This window comes from Mizuhopecten yessoensis, unplaced genomic scaffold, assembly GCF_002113885.1.
Source record: "Mizuhopecten yessoensis strain PY_sf001 unplaced genomic scaffold, ASM211388v2 scaffold9385, whole genome shotgun sequence".
Lineage (NCBI taxonomy): Eukaryota > Metazoa > Mollusca > Bivalvia > Pectinida > Pectinidae > Mizuhopecten > Mizuhopecten yessoensis.
In genome coordinates, this window is record NW_018408021.1 from 958,556 (window position 1) to 975,397 (window position 16,842).

Genomic DNA, 16,842 nt, shown 5'->3' on the forward strand with positions numbered 1-16,842 from the left:
ACATGCTTTCCTATTAATTCCCTGTGTTGCCATGGCTACCTGAACAGCATGTATGTTTTTACACCTGGTAATTGTTTACTATTTTGATTGACAGGTGGAAATATATCCGTTGTAGCTTGGTCAATGATTTATCGGAAAATGATCATACAGAATGAGGGGTGACTTTCATGTCATTCTGACATATTTCTAGTTTCTCTCGAGGGTGTATTTGAATTTGGAACGAAATGAAACATTACAATCAATGAATGTTTGAATATATCATGAAATGGTAGGACTATTAAGGGATTGGATAAATATTTGTTAAAAGGCCTTCACTCCATGATCAAACAACTTGATGATTTTGGAGGACACCTGGAATATTCTTTATGATGCATAGTGGATATCCAAATTAGTGAATACGATTAAATCAAGATGCGAATATATTCTTAAAAGTGTCATACAAGCTTTTAAACTTCAGCTCTACTGGTGAGAGTCCTTAATGGGCTAAGTAGTCGTACATAACATGGTGGTTGGCTGGCCTGTACTAGTCGAAGCCGAGGCTGACCCTTCAGCGAGTCGCGTCAACTATGGTTTTACAGACACGATATAACAAACAAAGCTCAGAATGAGGGACTTTCTGGTCAAAGTTTCACTACAAATCTTGTGTTGTCTTCCAAATAATTCACAGATGCTAGAAACATTCTTAGAAGAAAACGACATTCATGTTCTGATGAAGTGGACTTCAATGACCTTGTAGAATCTGGAAGTTTGCTGTCGTTCTACTAACATCACATACTAGAGCCGATGGTACTGTAAGAACAACGGTATGTCTCAATAGCATCCTCGATACTCAAGTGGTTACCCTCACTTTCGTTTTCTGCAACCCTGGACTATGTCATTACAAATTGAAGGATTGCCTCATGTAAAAAAAAAAAAGACTTGACCAATTTCTAGGCCGATACATTTCCTTTGAACATTACAGAGGTGCGACTCCCGACTTCAAAGACAGTCAATATTACCGTTACCCTGTTGCGAGATTCTTTTGATGTACATCAAAACTTATCAAAGGATCAAACTTGTCTTCTTGTCTCGAGGCTTTCGATTTTGTCATGAAAAATTCTAGAGGTGCAGAAATCGTAACTGAGGGTGACCCCTGGAGTATCGAGGTTGCGTCAATAGATTTGATAATGGTTTTGGTGATCCTCACTTCCATGGCATTTTCTAAGTACACAGGATTATGCCCTTTTAAATGACTGTATGGTAACAGTCTCCGACATCTCAATGTTGTATACAAACACATTTTTCTATGAACTCAAAAAGAAATCGGACTTAAAAATTCGAGGAAGTTGTACCGATTCCGAGATATTTAGTTATTTGGTTCCATTCCCGTTTGGACACTTTTCCTTATATTTTATGATTTTATGATACTTATGATTTCAAAATGCCAAGAAGGTAAAGTTTTGTCCTAAATGACACTCTGTCTGAATTTTGCGAATATATTTATAGCAGAAACAGTTAACATACGATCGTAAAATGATTTCGCAAGGCATATGTGCAACATTTTACAGTCTTTGTGCCATTAAAATATTAACTTTCAGTGTTTGGGGCTCGTGATATCTATTCGCCAGACTGTTCTGTCAATAGCCTAATTACTTGGGATCTCGTTGCCGTGTTTAGTTTGCTCATTGCGGCAAGTCCTGTAAGTAAATATACAAATGTACACTTGTTTTCATATTAAACAAAAACCTGATTCAAACTACTGTTTCGTCGTCCTCAATATCTCAGGGATTATGCTCACTTTCGTGAGCTTAGCCGACGGAGTGGATGCTGCTTCGTATTCGTGTTGTAATATATTGACATAAAACAAGCAACGATGTATCCTCAAAGTGGAAATTTGTGAAAAAATCAACTGAACAACAGAGATTTGTGTTTTAATTATGTCGTTTACTTCAGTAAGCACTGCTCTAGGCCATGATTCTCAATATTTCGAATTGCTTCAACAATAGAAGTATAAGCGATGCTCTCAGACTCAACAGTAGAAAGAAAACGCTTTGGTCCCTGAAGGGTTAATTACGTCTGCCATAAAGTCAGTTACCATTCCGACATTTCAGGCAAATTTTAAGTTTGTACATCCTCGATATCCAGAGGTTACGCTCACTTACGCTCTCTGCACGTATTGAATATCTCAAAGCAAATTCGAAGGCTCAGTGGATGAGACGAGAAGGTTAGTTTGATCCTTTGATGAACATAAAACGAATCTCGCGGTCACATAACGGTAAGTAATAGATACATAATGTACACGAGTGATGTATCGGATATATCACACGAGTCCGTTAGGACGAGTGTGATATATCCGATACGTCACGAGTGTCGATTATGTATCTGTTTTATCCAATGACCGCCGAGGTTTTTGTCACCCACGTGTCAAGGGGCGGAGCTATACAGCTGATCAGGATCTGTCAAGTAATCACTTTGATATTTTCCCGCCACTTTCTGACCCATCCCATTTCCTGCCACAGCATTTCAGTCTCAGGTGTTAATGATGGAGGGTCAGGCATGGCATGGCGTCCCTGGATTGTATATGATATTTACACAGAGTTGCCCACAGACTGTTGAATAGGGTCCATTTTACATGAGACCCCTTGCCGGTAGGAAATTTGGAACACAGCCGATTGGAGTAAATAAACTGAATGCAATTGTGAAAAACATGTGTAAGGAAGCAAGATTCGAGGGGAAGTTTTTAAATCACTACGGAAAGAGAACATGCGCCACAACTCTTTACCAAGCCGGTAAGTCTGAAATTAAAGTGTGTCTAAACATAATTGTGAATCACGAAAATATTAGCGTGTGTATATGTTTTTTCATAATCTGTAAAATGGAATACATGTTCTTTTTCGTATATGAAAATAACTTTCGATGTCCATAAATAACATAAATCCTAAATAATTCATTAACACGATATTTGAAGTTAAATTACAGACGCGTTATTTATTTTGTTTATATATTCTCCCATTTATGATTAGGTATTTACTTTTTCCGCAACGCATGTGTTTATATTTTTTTTTAAATACAATGTAGTGATGAAACAATTATTAATTTTTATGTTTTTTTTTTTTTAATTTGACTTGAATGTTATACGCATTGACATTAACCTAAACCTTACACGATAAAAATGTCCATTTATTTTCTACTTTCATTGGGTTTTGATGAACAGTTGATTATGGAAAGGACTGGACATCGCAGTACCGCTGTCCGTGCCTACAACAGACCGTCCGTGCCTACAACAGACCGTCCGAGGCGCAACAGGTGGAAATAAGCCGGGCATTAGAGTGTGGGAAAAGTGCGATCAAGAGTCGAGACCGAAACACAAGATAACAAAAAAAGTGTAACGTAGCGTTAAAAATATAATACCAACACATTATTGGTGCTTGATAGAGAAATGCTGTTTTTTCACTTACGGTGTCTAAATTAAATTAAATTCGTTTGCAATANCATTTCGACATTTCAGGCAAATTTTAAGTTTGTACATCCTCGATATCCAGAGGTCACGCTCACTTACGCTCTCTGCACGTATTGAAAATCTCAAAGCAAATCGAAGGCTCAGTGGATGAGACGAGAAGGTTAGTTTGATCCTTTGATGAACATCAAACGAATCTCGCGGTCACATAACGGTAAAACTTATTGGCTTTGAATTCGGGCGTTGCTCCTCTGTTATCTTTAAACTTTAAAAGACAAGACTCAGCCTAGTGACTGATCAGGTTTATTTTCCCTAACACCAATTAAAAAGTTAGCCGCGTGCCTTCGATTTTTCTAAGACATAGTCCAGGAGTGCAGAGAGCAAATGTGAGCGTAACCCCTGGATATCGAGGATGACGTAACTCCTGGATATCGAGGGTGGAGTTTGCATGAAGAGCCAGTTTTCAGGTCCGACTCTGTATTTGTATGTATTGTATGGCAAGCCAACTTGTCCGACTCTGTATTTGTATGTATTGTATGGCAAGCCAACTTGTAAATTTCACATACTATTTATCATCAGGAATGTGCCACCATATTGCCTTTGACCGTTGCATTGTACTGTTCTGCGGTATTGATATGACATCGGAGAAAGGCCGGGACGGTGATCCAAACTGTGAAGTGTCCTCGAAGAATCTCGGAAAAGACATCATGTGACCAAACCCTAATGTGGAAAGTATTATTGAAGGTGCATATAGCGATCATATAGTTTTTTGAGCTTTAAATAGAAAGGAAAACCATAGATTAAATGGAAACATATTGAACTATCAGTTTGGCACAAAACCATTCTCAGGTTAAAGATTATAGTCCAAGCGACTTTATAAAGGATGAAAAAACTATCAATGAATCTCAAAATATAAACCTGATTATTACTTATTCATATACAAAATGTGTTTTTAATTCGTTCTTCTGAGACAAATTTGCTCACAATCACAATATATCATCACCCTTCAAAATTGGGCAGCCGGGCGGCCATGGAGATATCTTCGTGATAGAGTTGTACAAAATGTACATTTCTGCAACACATGCACTTAATATATGAGTGGACAAAGGTTGAACAGAATTTGTATTATCCGCTTTAATATATCATTTAATGAAAACGCCCTTTTCAGTCGTTCCAATGGTTTAATAGAGCAGCACCTCTCAACGGCATACCGGTTTACTGGGTGTTGACACACACACAAGGAACAATCCTTACATATTAAGACAGGTCTAAACATTTATAAGCACTGTAATTATCAGGCCCTCGCGTTGTGCATGAATGCACTGCACCTATCGATTACATGGAATTCGTCGTTGCTTTTAAATAATTTCAGAATATCTTGCATACCAGATATGATGTATCGAAATTTTCAATTTATTTCAGACTTTACAAAAAGGTATCATATCGTTCTGAAATGTAACCTTCGTTGCTGCGGTACTACTTGCTGCGGACTATGACCTGAGAGTAATTGTCTACTGTCTGTACAGGGGAACTAAAACAGCTATTTATATGGATATGTTAACTATAATTTATATATTAAAGGTGTCAATGACATGTTAAATGTAGAGCGATAACAAATTGATAGCACGTTTATGACGCTAGATAGTACGTTGTATACATGTATACCTGTTACGCCTATGCAACTGAGTGTGGTAGCAAATCTATTTATAGCAAGTGTACATGTATATACACATACGCTATTGCTAGTACACTTGTATAGAGTAACATTGAAGAAAAATCTACAAACAGTGAGCTGCTATTCAATTATGTATCCCTTCACAGTCGTTTTGATATAATATATTTGTTACTGGATATGTAAAGACATCTTTCTGGAACATTTATTCTTATATATTGAGGTTTTAGGTACTAGGAGTGACCTAGTTGATCAGTATGGGTATATGAACAACATAAATCTTAACAATTCAGGTAACCAAATAGAAAAGCAAATGCTTTATTACAGCCATTACAGTAAAAAACACAATCTTATACTCCCCCAAAACCAAAATACCTTGTTGTCGGCTATATAGATAACGGTTTGATTGATTACACGCCTTTACTGCAGATAATCGATAAATACCTAGGGATCTAGTTTACTCTAGCGCGTCTTGTTACAACCGTTCTATTAATTAACCTTTCCAGGTTTACATAGCTGAATCACTCACGTGCCTGTGGCCATATTGTGCAACCAGCATTGGCTTAATTTTACGTTGATTAAGTTCGGCAGAAGACAACGTTTAATCTTCTGTAGAATGGGATCAACTACGTCTTTCCCCCGGGTGTCTATTCCAAAAGACAACATTTCTCTTGTTACCGGAGGAAATGCGGGTAAATATGAAGATCCTTGTTGGTATAATGGTAGTATATTTTATCGTTGTCATAATCACTAACACTTCAAAGATGCGTTAAATCACTGACTCACCTTGCCTAATCTAAGCCGACTGTCATTGACTGTATTAGAATTCAAATAATGCTTATTTAATAATAATAATAATCATGTTTCAAATATTTTCCAGTTTTCTTACATTAAACAAACTTAACCATATCCAAGTTATCAATAAGATGCATTTTCCCCATTACATTTTCAGGGATAGGCTATCATACTGCTAAGTGGTTGGCCATGATGGGTGGTACTGTTATCATAGCATGTAGATCAGAGGAGAAAGCTAATCAGGTGAGTATAACGTTAGCACGTAGCTGTGATATTTTGCGGATATTTGTAACTGGATCCTTACAGTATACACTATTGTCAGTGTATTAGGATATGAGGATGTGGCATTCGGAGTCAACCTTTTGTGAAATTTCACCCAAACATTCATTATGATGCTTTAAAATGTTTTGGTGTTGGAAAACATAGATGCATACATAATCATCCGGATATTGCGTGCAAGTCACAAGAACTTGACCCAAGATACAGCGTCCCGGATGTTAACAATGATACAACGTCCCGGATGTTAACAATGATACAACGTCCCGGATGTTAACAATGATACAGTCTTCTCAGACGCTAACAATGATACAACGTTCTCAGATGTTAACACTGATACAACGTTCTCAGGCGTTAACACTGATACAACGTTCTCATTCATTAACAATGATACAGCGTTCTCAGACATTTACAGCGATGCAGAGATATCAGATGTTAACAATGATACAGCGTTCTCCGTCGTTAACAATGATACAACGTTCTCAGACGTTAACAATGATACAGCGTTCTCAGACGTTAACAATGATACAGCGTTCTCAGACGTTAACAGTGATACAACGTTCTCAGACGTTAACAATGATACAGCGTTCTCAGACGTTAACAATGATACAACGTTCTCATACGTTAACAATGGTACAGCGTTCTCAGACGTTAACAATGATACAGCGTTCTCAGACGTTAACAATGGTACAGCGTTCTCCATCGTTAACAATGATACAGCGTTCTCCATCGTTAACAATGATACAGTCTTCTCAGACGCTAACAATGATACAGCGTTCTCAGACGTTAACAGTGATACAACGTTCTCAGACGTTAACAATGATACAGCGTTCTCAGACGTTAACAATGATACAGCGTTCTCAGACGTTAACAATGATACAGCGTTCTTAGACGTTAACAATCTATTAGACGTTAACACTGTTACAGCGTTCTCAGACGTAAACAATGATACAACGTTCTCAGAAATTAACAATGATACAGCGTTCTCAGACGTATACAATGATACAACGTTCTCAGACGTATACAATGATACAACGTTCTCAGACGTTAACAATGATACAGCGTTCTCAGACGTATACAATGATACAACGTTCTCAGACGTTAACAATGATACAGTCTTCTCAGACGTTAACAATGATACAGTCTTCTCAGACGTTAACACTGTTACAGCGTTCTCAGACGCTAACAATGACATAACGTTCTCAGACGTAAACAATGCAACAGCGTTTTTAGTCGTTAACAATGATACAGCGTTCTAAAACGTTAAAAATGATACAAGTACAGCGTTCTAAAACGTTACAATGTCGCTAACAATGATACAGTCATCTCAGACGCTTACAATGATACAGCGTTCTCAGACGTTAATGAAGATACAACGTTCTCAGTCGTTAACGAAGATACAACGTTCTCAGACGTGAACGAAGATACAACGTTCTCAGACGTTAACAATGTTACAGCGTTCTCAGACGTTAACAATTATGCAACGTCATCATACGTTAACAAAGATACAACGTTCTCAGATTTTAACAATGGCACAGCGTTCTTATACATTTACAATGCCACAGCGTTGTCAGACGTTAACGACGATACAGCGTTCTCAGACGTTAACAAAGATACAGCGTTCTGAGACGTCAACAAAGATACAGCGTTCTAAAATGTTATTAAGAGTATCGCATTGTTTTCGAAGATCTGAGATTTCAATCATATTGATCAGACAATTTTGAATGTTATAAGCTTTGTTTTTTGCTGGCAACGCATTGAAACTGTGTCAAAGGTAAACACGATATCTTCCCTTGTTCATTTTGCTCTTTGTGTTTATATTTGTTTTATTTATATTCCTTTATGACATCTTTTGATTCAATGTTGGACACTATTTCTTAATCAAGAAAACGACAGCACCATTTGTTTGATATTCTCTTAACATTATTTCAAACTAGTCAGTAATGTTTGGAATAAGATTCATCAGTTTGCTTTGAAAAATAAAGACTAAGTTTGTTTTAGTCTTTAATCAAAAATGCTTTAATGTACTACTGCTTCATCTATCATTGCGAAAAAATCACTTTAAGATCTGCTTTCTGAACCTATATAAAAACATACAGCAGCATAAAATTCGTTTCTTGTTAAGAGTTACTCCCCTTTGCAAGGAATATTACAATTCTCCGATGTTGTTGTTGTTATTGTGCGTGTGTGTGTGTTTTCGTTTTCCTTTAAATTGCTAAACTAAGAATAGTTGTAATTCCCTGAAAATACATTGAAAGATCGGGTTTATCTAGAATAAATCCGAAAACAGACAAATAGTTATTAATGGTCAAAATAGTTGCAATATTTTAGCTATATTTGGAGTTTAGCTCCTTTAAATCCTGTGCTACTATATAACTGCGCTGACGGAGGTTCCTATCTATTCTATTTTGTTATAGTGCGTTAATTCTTATTTTTTTTTAATGATAAGCTTAAATGTGAATCCACGAAAATAAGTACACTAACAGTGTATTAACCCAATCTTTACCTAAATTGTTAATATTGTATCAACTTGTACAACGTAGTGAAATGAAATATTTTGACATATGGGCGGATTGGTCGTGTGGTTAACACTCCGGCCTTCCACGCAGGCAGCCGGGTTCTATTCCCCGAAGTTGTCGTACAGATGGAATATTCAGAGGAAGTTATTTTCGCCTGCCCTCACAACTCCAACTACCCAGGTGGAGATTAAACTGGTCTGGGGCGGATGTTCATGTGAGGTGGCACTATAAATGATGCCGTTGGAAGCACGGTACCACTACAAACAGAACCCACGCAGGCATACAGACATAGGGAGCTATTAGCCAGGTGGCATAGGACTAGAAGTTAGCGCCTTATATGGCAGCTCAGGACTGCGAATTCCTCAAAAAATGAATTGATTAATGTAGATGCTAATTGTATTAATTGTATATCTATGTACTGTAACGCGCGTTAGAGTGGCTTATGCTAGCTAGATAGGGCACTATATCAAATGTTGTATATATAATTTTTTAATTTATTTGTACCTTGTATACTTATAATTAAACGAACAGTGTTCATCGAGGTATTAATTCATTTGATAATAATTAAGGTTACGCATCTTAAATTAACTTGTCTTAAATTAACATATGTAATTGGCTGATTATGTGCTGGCTTTTATATAACATGTCTGACATAGATGATCAAATACTAATACATTTTATTAGTCAAATACGAGCTGTTGTTACCTTATTTTTGTTCTTACAAATTACGTGACATCATGATAGCCACTACGTTGCAATTCAGCATTAGATGTCACTTTATTGATGACTATCTGTTCATAGAAGCTCTTTTCTTTGTAAAGATTAACGCATTGAACAGCAGGTTCTGGGCTTTTGTGATGATAAACAGCAACATTTCACTCGTAGCTTGTTTTTTGTTGTCGTATATTTTGTAAATTGCGATTCTCACTCGTGAAAAAAATATCAGAATATTCTCACGTGAAATATTACTTTATTCATAAAACAACAATATCCATTGAAGCAATGCTATTATATGATATATGATGAAATAGAAGTGTAACTGATTGCCTTTTTGTTTTGGTAAAGGCCATACAACAAATGAACAAAGAGTTCACAGAAGAAAAACAAAAGCAAACCGTCGGGGTAGTTGACTATGAGCAACTGAATGTTGAGTTCATGTCGTTGAACCTTAACTCATTAAAGTCAGTCATGAATTTTGTTGAGACGTACAAGGCGTCCGGGAGAAAGCTACACAAGTTGTACTGTAATGCCGGAATTGGTTTACAAGACAAAGTATGTAAGTACGCTTAATTGTTATGATAATCTTTACTTCGAGGCTTTGTCCTCCAACCACAGGTGCTTGGGTTCTGGAATATATGTGATATATTTAGGTATCGTACCTCACTATAATAATACATTATTGGGTTCTAGAATACATATAATATTATCTGTTTAAGTAACGCACCCAACTGGATATGGCATCCCCAGTATACTTTATGATTTGTTAGTGTAGTGGGGTGCGGTATTCAGTGGGGTGTGTTATACGTTAACAGATAACGTTTAGTAGTGTGTATATATATATACATGAAAGACAAGAGTTTCATCGACTTCCCTAGCGCTTTCTCCTCTTTAGAGGTTCATCGGAGGAATGGTTCATTCACGCTTATATATATATATGTATACATATAAGTGCATAAGTGTTTGATTACATGCTTAATAACTTAAATTGAAATCACAGCACTGTCTTTCAAAATTATTATTGAATAACTCAAACTATGTTGGATGTGCCATTATAAAACTGCCTATTATTAAAATTTTGTTTCAGCATACACAGAAGATGGTCACGAACAGATATTCCAGGTAATCAGGCATGTCTGTTAAATTTCATAACAAAAAAACAAAAAACAAAAAGTCCCTCATAATGTCATTATGCATTTTTTTCTTCCGGACCAATTTGATATATGTAGTTCAATTATCTAGCTTATCGTGGTTTTCTGTATATTGTATACAAAAGGAGACTTAAACATTACAATTTTCTTTTATTCAGGTGAATTATTTGAGTCATTTCTTAATGGTATCTCATCTACTTCCGGTGATGAAATCTTCAGGTCCTGACTGCAGAATAGTTCTATTATCTAGCCTTGCCCATCGATCGGCTCACTTTGATGCTGCAGACATTGAAGGCAAGAAGTATTCTGAACCAAAATACGATTCAACGGAAATATACGGCAGATCAAAAGTGTATATGGTAACTTTTAACAATTTCCGATTCATGATACATGTTGGTTTAAGTTTTAAGTAAGCTGCAACACGGGATAGAGAACCATAATAACATTAGTATTTTGACTAAATCTTTTCGTCGTTACTCAAATTTGTATGAACATTCACAGCAAAGATATAACTATCTTTAATATTAAGATTCATAATGAGAAACAAGTCCAATTTTATACGACTGTGCTTAATGCTGTTTTTTTTTTAGTTTACACACTTTGCGAATTCCACATTCATGGAACATTTTTGCAAGTATTAATATTTTCACAAATATGTTTCAAACGACATATTTATGGGGATATGAATGAGTTTTTATGATTAAGGCCTCCCATTCAAAAGAATTTTTAAACAATCATTATATTTTCCCGAAAGTTATATACCTGTGCCTATACATTCTCGTTAACATTGTCTCACACATACATCTTTGCATAATAATATTGATGAAAAAGTCAAAACATTAAACGAAATATTCATTTGAAAGATCAACTAGAAGTTTTGAATGTTTATGGACAAAAAGGCTCAAACCATACATAGTCCATTACAAATGGTTTAATTCGCGAAAACGATAACGCAAAAGAACGTATCTTGCAATGTCACGATGCTGTAAAGCTCTGATTTGGGGCACCCTCGATACTCCAGGGGTTGCGCTCACTTACGCTCCGCACACCTTGAATTCGTCATTCGATACAAGAAGACTTGTCTGGTCCTTTTATGAACATCAAAAGCATCCCGCGACAGCGTTACCGGAATTTTGACTGGCTTTGACATCTGGAGTCTTGAAAGGACAGGTATCAGCCGAGCGATTGGTCAGTTTCTTTTACCCGAGACCAATGAAATAACTAACTTTGTGCCTTCAATTTAGTCATGACATACTCGAGGGGAACAGAGAGTGTAACTGAGCGTAACACATTGAAATTCGAGCATGGATGTTTCGATTCAAAACAATTACTATGACAAGATGCTATATTTTTTTGTTCAGATTATGCAGATGTTCAGTTTGAATGAAATCCTCAAGGACACTAATGTGACTGTACTATCGTTACATCCGGGCATCGTGAGAACTGTTCTGCTGTCTTCCTTCGGAAGAGGAATAGTGAAACCATTCTTAGCACTTGCAAATGCCTTTGGTAAGAATGTGATTGTTCTTACTATTAAAAATGATTTTATCGATAAGAATAGATTCGTTTACAAAGCTAAATTAAATAAGCACCAATCAGAACAGTACAAGGGAGATAATTCAACAGGCGAACTACACATAAATGATTCACGATAAAACTAATTAAAATTCATATCTTAAAATTATAAAAAAAATACTGTAATTAAGACATTATTCACTGATCTCGGTAACAAACTAATTCTAGTCATGTTGAGTATGTATGTATGTTAAATGTGGAAAGAATGCCAGTTAAAACAACAGTCGTCAGAACATAGATGCACATGCAGATAGGTGCACATGTTACCTTTCTATACAACCTGTTTGCTTCTTTGAGTTTACTTTCAGTTTTCTGAGGAATAATGGAATACGTTTTTGAAAAGAAAATTGTGATCAATCATTTACGTCCTACACTAAAACATCTGTTGTCTATTTGTTTTCTATTTTCTGTTGTGAACTAACACGGAAGTGTTCTTTCCCTACAGTTTGTTATATACACCATGTTTTCTCTTCATTTAATTAACAAAGGTGCGACTAAGAGCCCGTTTGAAGGGGCATGGACTTCGCTCAATGCGGGCGTTAACCCAGAACTAGTTGGTGTACGAGACGTATACTTTTCTGATTCTAAGCCAAAATCCTCCACAGCAGCTTCTAAGTAAGAGTTTCCTTTTACAATTTCATATAACATTATAATTGCTAATTTATACATGTATCATTCTTTTTCTTTCTTTTCTTCTTTTTGTTTCAGAAATGATACAAATCTTAAGTATTAAAGACAAATATATATATCAATGATAATATACCATCTCTACTAGTGTGTACTAATAAGATGTTTTATTCTGCTTCCAGGAACAAGTCCTACCAGGAAGCACTCTGGGCTTACTCCATTGAGTGTCTCAAAGATTACCTCCCAGAAAATATCCTTAGAGAACTACAATAGTACCTTCGTCAGGACTATGTATCATCCTCACAAGTGAAAACAAAGTGGAATTAGGAATGATGCATTTAATAGATGAGCATGTTAAAATTGGAATTTTGATCTGAGATATTTACATTCATATTAATTGAAAGTTTCTGTCATTTTACACATACAACTGAGATATTGTTATCTTCACTATACAATCAATGATATACATATTCAAATTATTCTGAATTAATCACTATACAATCAATGATATACATATTCCAATTATTCTTAATCAAAATGTCTGTGATGTGACAGTAAGATAGCGTATATACTTGATGTTGGTTGCTACAATTTCCACCTTATATGGTGTTAATGTTTATGTGATATCATGTAGTTTTTATGTATCATCGATTATTATACATTATATGTTCTTGTGTCAATCCGATCTGTTCAATATGTATATAAACTGTTATTGTATATTTACAAAGATGAGAGACATTTTTAGTAAGCTATTTGTGTACACAGCTAGTACATCCGATGACATTTTTTGTATGAACACTGTATAAGACTTTTCCTATAACAACTCTTACAAATTACCTATAACAAAGGGGTATAAAGGTATGACCTACTTCGTTCTTTATAAAATATAGATAAAGGGAGACAATTGCATTTGTAAGAGTTGTTACAAATATGCCTAGACATGTTTAGTGTTAACATATATATTGTATACGTATACTGCAACAATAAAAGCAAGATGTGTCAATTATCGTGTTGTCAGCCTCTAAAAGATCCCCATATCGCTGCCACAATACTTAAAGAGAAAAAAAGTGAGCCATGCCTTGCATACTTTTATGAAAAAATTACATGTCCAATATATATCCGATGTAAAATTAAAGGAAGGTAAATAAATGCATGAAAATCGGTAGGGGATTTCTCTAGTGTCTGGCTTGCAGTGGGAAAGAGTTCCTGCTTGCAGTGGGAAAGGGCTTCGAAATGCATCTTATAAGTCATTACCTAGTATAAACGTCCTCGATACTCCAGATTTTACTTCACTTTCGCTCTCTGCACCCTCGAAATATTGGAATATGTCGCACGGTTATAGTCACACAGTCGTAAACATTGGATAGAAATCACAAAAGAGTAATTAAATAACTAGTAGACATTTGTATGTATTCAAAACAGTTGCATTCTCACCAATAAGCCCACGCTCGAGATATTCGAATACAGGCACATTTTGAAATGTAAAGTTGACTAAGAAACCGGATCCATCAAACAAAACGATACATACTTGTGTCACATTAGGGCGGATGTTGACCTTTGGTTATATGTCAATAGGTCCATTTTGAAGGATCGTAAACATACATTTGTCGGTATTTTATCAAGAAACTACTGAACAAAAGATAAGTTTACATGTAACATAAAATAGTGAGAATGATTAACCCCTGCTTATGAAACACAAATAGCCAGAACCTTTCACAGACTCCTAATTTCCGGTTGATAATAAAATCTCCTGAATTGTGACGTATACAAAAGACTAACAAAATAGACCGTGTTTGGTAGTCAAACAACATTTCCGTTTTCCCATCTTGCATGAGGTGAAATGTTTCCATGCATTGCATTTAAAGTATTTCTGAATAATTAAACATAAACAGACGCTATTCAAATTTCAAACGTGTTCTTACAATATTTCTATGATGTGAACTTCCGTAACAAGATTAGGTTATTCATGTTTGTCGAGTAGAAACTATATAATGGTTACATCAAGTTGAAATAGACATTTAACTGTATCACTCTACTATAATAATGACGTATATGCGGCGATCAGCAATCAGTGGTATCTGGACTGGCAATGAACTATTTGCCATGAAGAAAAATGTCGCTGAGGACATCAAATTAAAAAAGACCGTAAATTGTCTATCAATGGATCAATCATATGAAAAGCATGCGGCAGAACGTGATATTCGGGGAACACGAGTCTTCTTGAAAGATGTTCGCTTGTCAACTGGACATAGTAAGGAAGGAGTTGCATCTATAGAGTCTTTCCCCTCATGTAATCACCTGCCTATTTTACCGTATGATGTACCAGATAGACTCCTTCAGAGGTCAGAAAAATCGTTCTCACTTCGGCCAAGAGGATCGGTTATTTACGAAATAAACCAAGCTATCAGTGAGGATACTATGACATCTATCTTTCGTGAAACAACAGTTCCTGCAGTACAAGCGACGCGAATCCACCGACCAAGGGTTTTGACAGCAACTGGAGTCCATAGCGAGGCACCAACAGAACACATAACAAGACGGACGAAGTCAGACGGTATATCACCCAAATACCTGTCGGTCAATGAACGTCCAAGGGAAAATACCAAGTTGTCTTATTTCACTGATGACATAAACGATGATTTTGAAACTGAAAGTGTTGACGAAGAGGAGAAACGAATGCAAGAGTTTCAACGCTTGAATACTCGATACAATCCATGGAACATACAACAACGTAATGGCGTTTTGTACGACGCATTGGAACTACCTCGCATCAGGGACTGTTACAGACCGGTATGTAGGCTATCCTGTAATACTTGCATGTCACGAAAACAAAACGCGCCATGTTTTGTTATTCCCGGAATCACCCATCCAGCTGGTTTTGTTTTGCCACTCAAAAGTGTTCCTAATAGGGTGAAAAGACAAAAAAAGAAAAAGAAATCCAAAATAATCAACACAACCAAAAGTATTGAGAGTACACGGAGCGTGTTAACACGGACCATTAGGGATATAACACAAGACGGACATTACCCTTGTGATGTTACAGAACACGACGAAATTGACGACAAATTCCAGTTACGTGTTCAACAGGAGCTAAAGTTTCTTTTGAAAACAGATAAAAAGATAAATAAGGATCGTTTGAAGGAATTATCAACACCAAGAGAGGGATTCAAAAAGGATGTAAGATTTTCGAAAATGTTGATAAAAAAAGAGGTGAAGAGCTTGACACTTAAAAACGCAGCAGAGGTTGCATCAGCTAATGAGACTGAGAACAAGAGGAAGATAGACAGTCGGGTCAATATGTTTCTGGCTATGCTGAACTCACAGGGAAACCACATACCTACTACCATGGTACATATTCCCCTTAGGGAGGACATTATGCAGGTGGATATATCCCACATTCAAACTGTGGATCTTGATATGCTTAAACACCACAATATAAACACAAGGAGGGTCTAATTTGAGCGAATAAACACTGACATGAGATATCCTTGAATTGACCTCAGGTTTAACTATGCATATGCCTCGGGATTCGTGTTTTCATGTCATTTATGACACAGGAACATAATCTTTTCAGATAGTGAGCCTTTTACACCAAATGGAAAGGATTTATCGTAAATGAAAACTGTATATATTTGAACTGTTTGTACACAGTAAATCAGTATTATAGAACTTATTGTTACTAATGATAGTTTTCAATTTGCATTGGACCAAACAGAGACCTTAATCTTTATGAACAAAACTTCAAGTGTATGCAGCAATTTCTTACAATGACCTTTCTGATTTGATAATTGAATTATGAAAAGAAATCATTGTGCCAGGTCATATTATGTGTTTTGATTTATTTCAAAATATAACAAAAATAATTAATGAAAGGCCACAACAACGGATTGTAACCGATACAGACAGTTAACGACAAGCACACGATTTTGAAATGATATAATGTTATTTTCCACTAAATATTGATCTGATAAAAAAAGAATTGAATAAATTTGAACAATCATCTGAATTAAGAATAATCCTACATTTTAATGAAGTAAGGGGAGTGGGTAGGATGCCGTTTGCGTAGGGGTTTAA

General features: G+C 36.0%; 2 protein-coding genes across 2 annotated transcripts; both read left to right on the forward strand.

Moving 5' to 3' along the window:
• The first annotated feature begins 2,297 nt into the window (after positions 1–2,297).
• On the forward strand, positions 2,298–3,415 carry LOC110457980. The gene is made up of 2 exons (XM_021509500.1): positions 2,298–2,768; positions 3,194–3,415. Exons 1-2 carry the CDS (start codon positions 2,612–2,614, stop codon positions 3,352–3,354), a joined length of 318 nt encoding a protein of 105 aa, XP_021365175.1. The 5' UTR covers positions 2,298–2,611; the 3' UTR covers positions 3,355–3,415.
• Positions 3,416–4,878: 1,463 nt separating this feature from the next.
• Positions 4,879–13,774, forward strand: LOC110457972 (dehydrogenase/reductase SDR family member on chromosome X-like). Its single transcript, XM_021509490.1, has 9 exons — positions 4,879–4,939; positions 5,691–5,800; positions 6,061–6,146; positions 9,764–9,974; positions 10,503–10,537; positions 10,725–10,925; positions 11,928–12,075; positions 12,630–12,756; positions 12,951–13,774. Exons 2-9 carry the CDS (start codon positions 5,725–5,727, stop codon positions 13,039–13,041), a joined length of 975 nt encoding a protein of 324 aa, XP_021365165.1. The 5' UTR covers positions 4,879–4,939; positions 5,691–5,724; the 3' UTR covers positions 13,042–13,774.
• Positions 13,775–16,842: the final 3,068 nt, after the last annotated feature.

Bases quoted from the DNA above. Each gene is read 5' to 3' on its own strand.
- LOC110457980 (XM_021509500.1), top strand. From the start codon at position 2,612: ATGAGACCCCTTGCCGGTAGGAAATTTGGAACACAGCCGATTGGAGTA. The intron at 2,769-3,193 runs GTAAGTCTGAAA...TTTGATGAACAG, and splicing joins CACAACTCTTTACCAAGCCG to TTGATTATGGAAAGGACTGG.
- LOC110457972 (XM_021509490.1), top strand. From the start codon at position 5,725: ATGGGATCAACTACGTCTTTCCCCCGGGTGTCTATTCCAAAAGACAAC. The intron at 6,147-9,763 runs GTGAGTATAACG...GTTTTGGTAAAG, and splicing joins CAGAGGAGAAAGCTAATCAG to GCCATACAACAAATGAACAA. The intron at 12,076-12,629 runs GTAAGAATGTGA...TAATTAACAAAG, and splicing joins AGCACTTGCAAATGCCTTTG to GTGCGACTAAGAGCCCGTTT.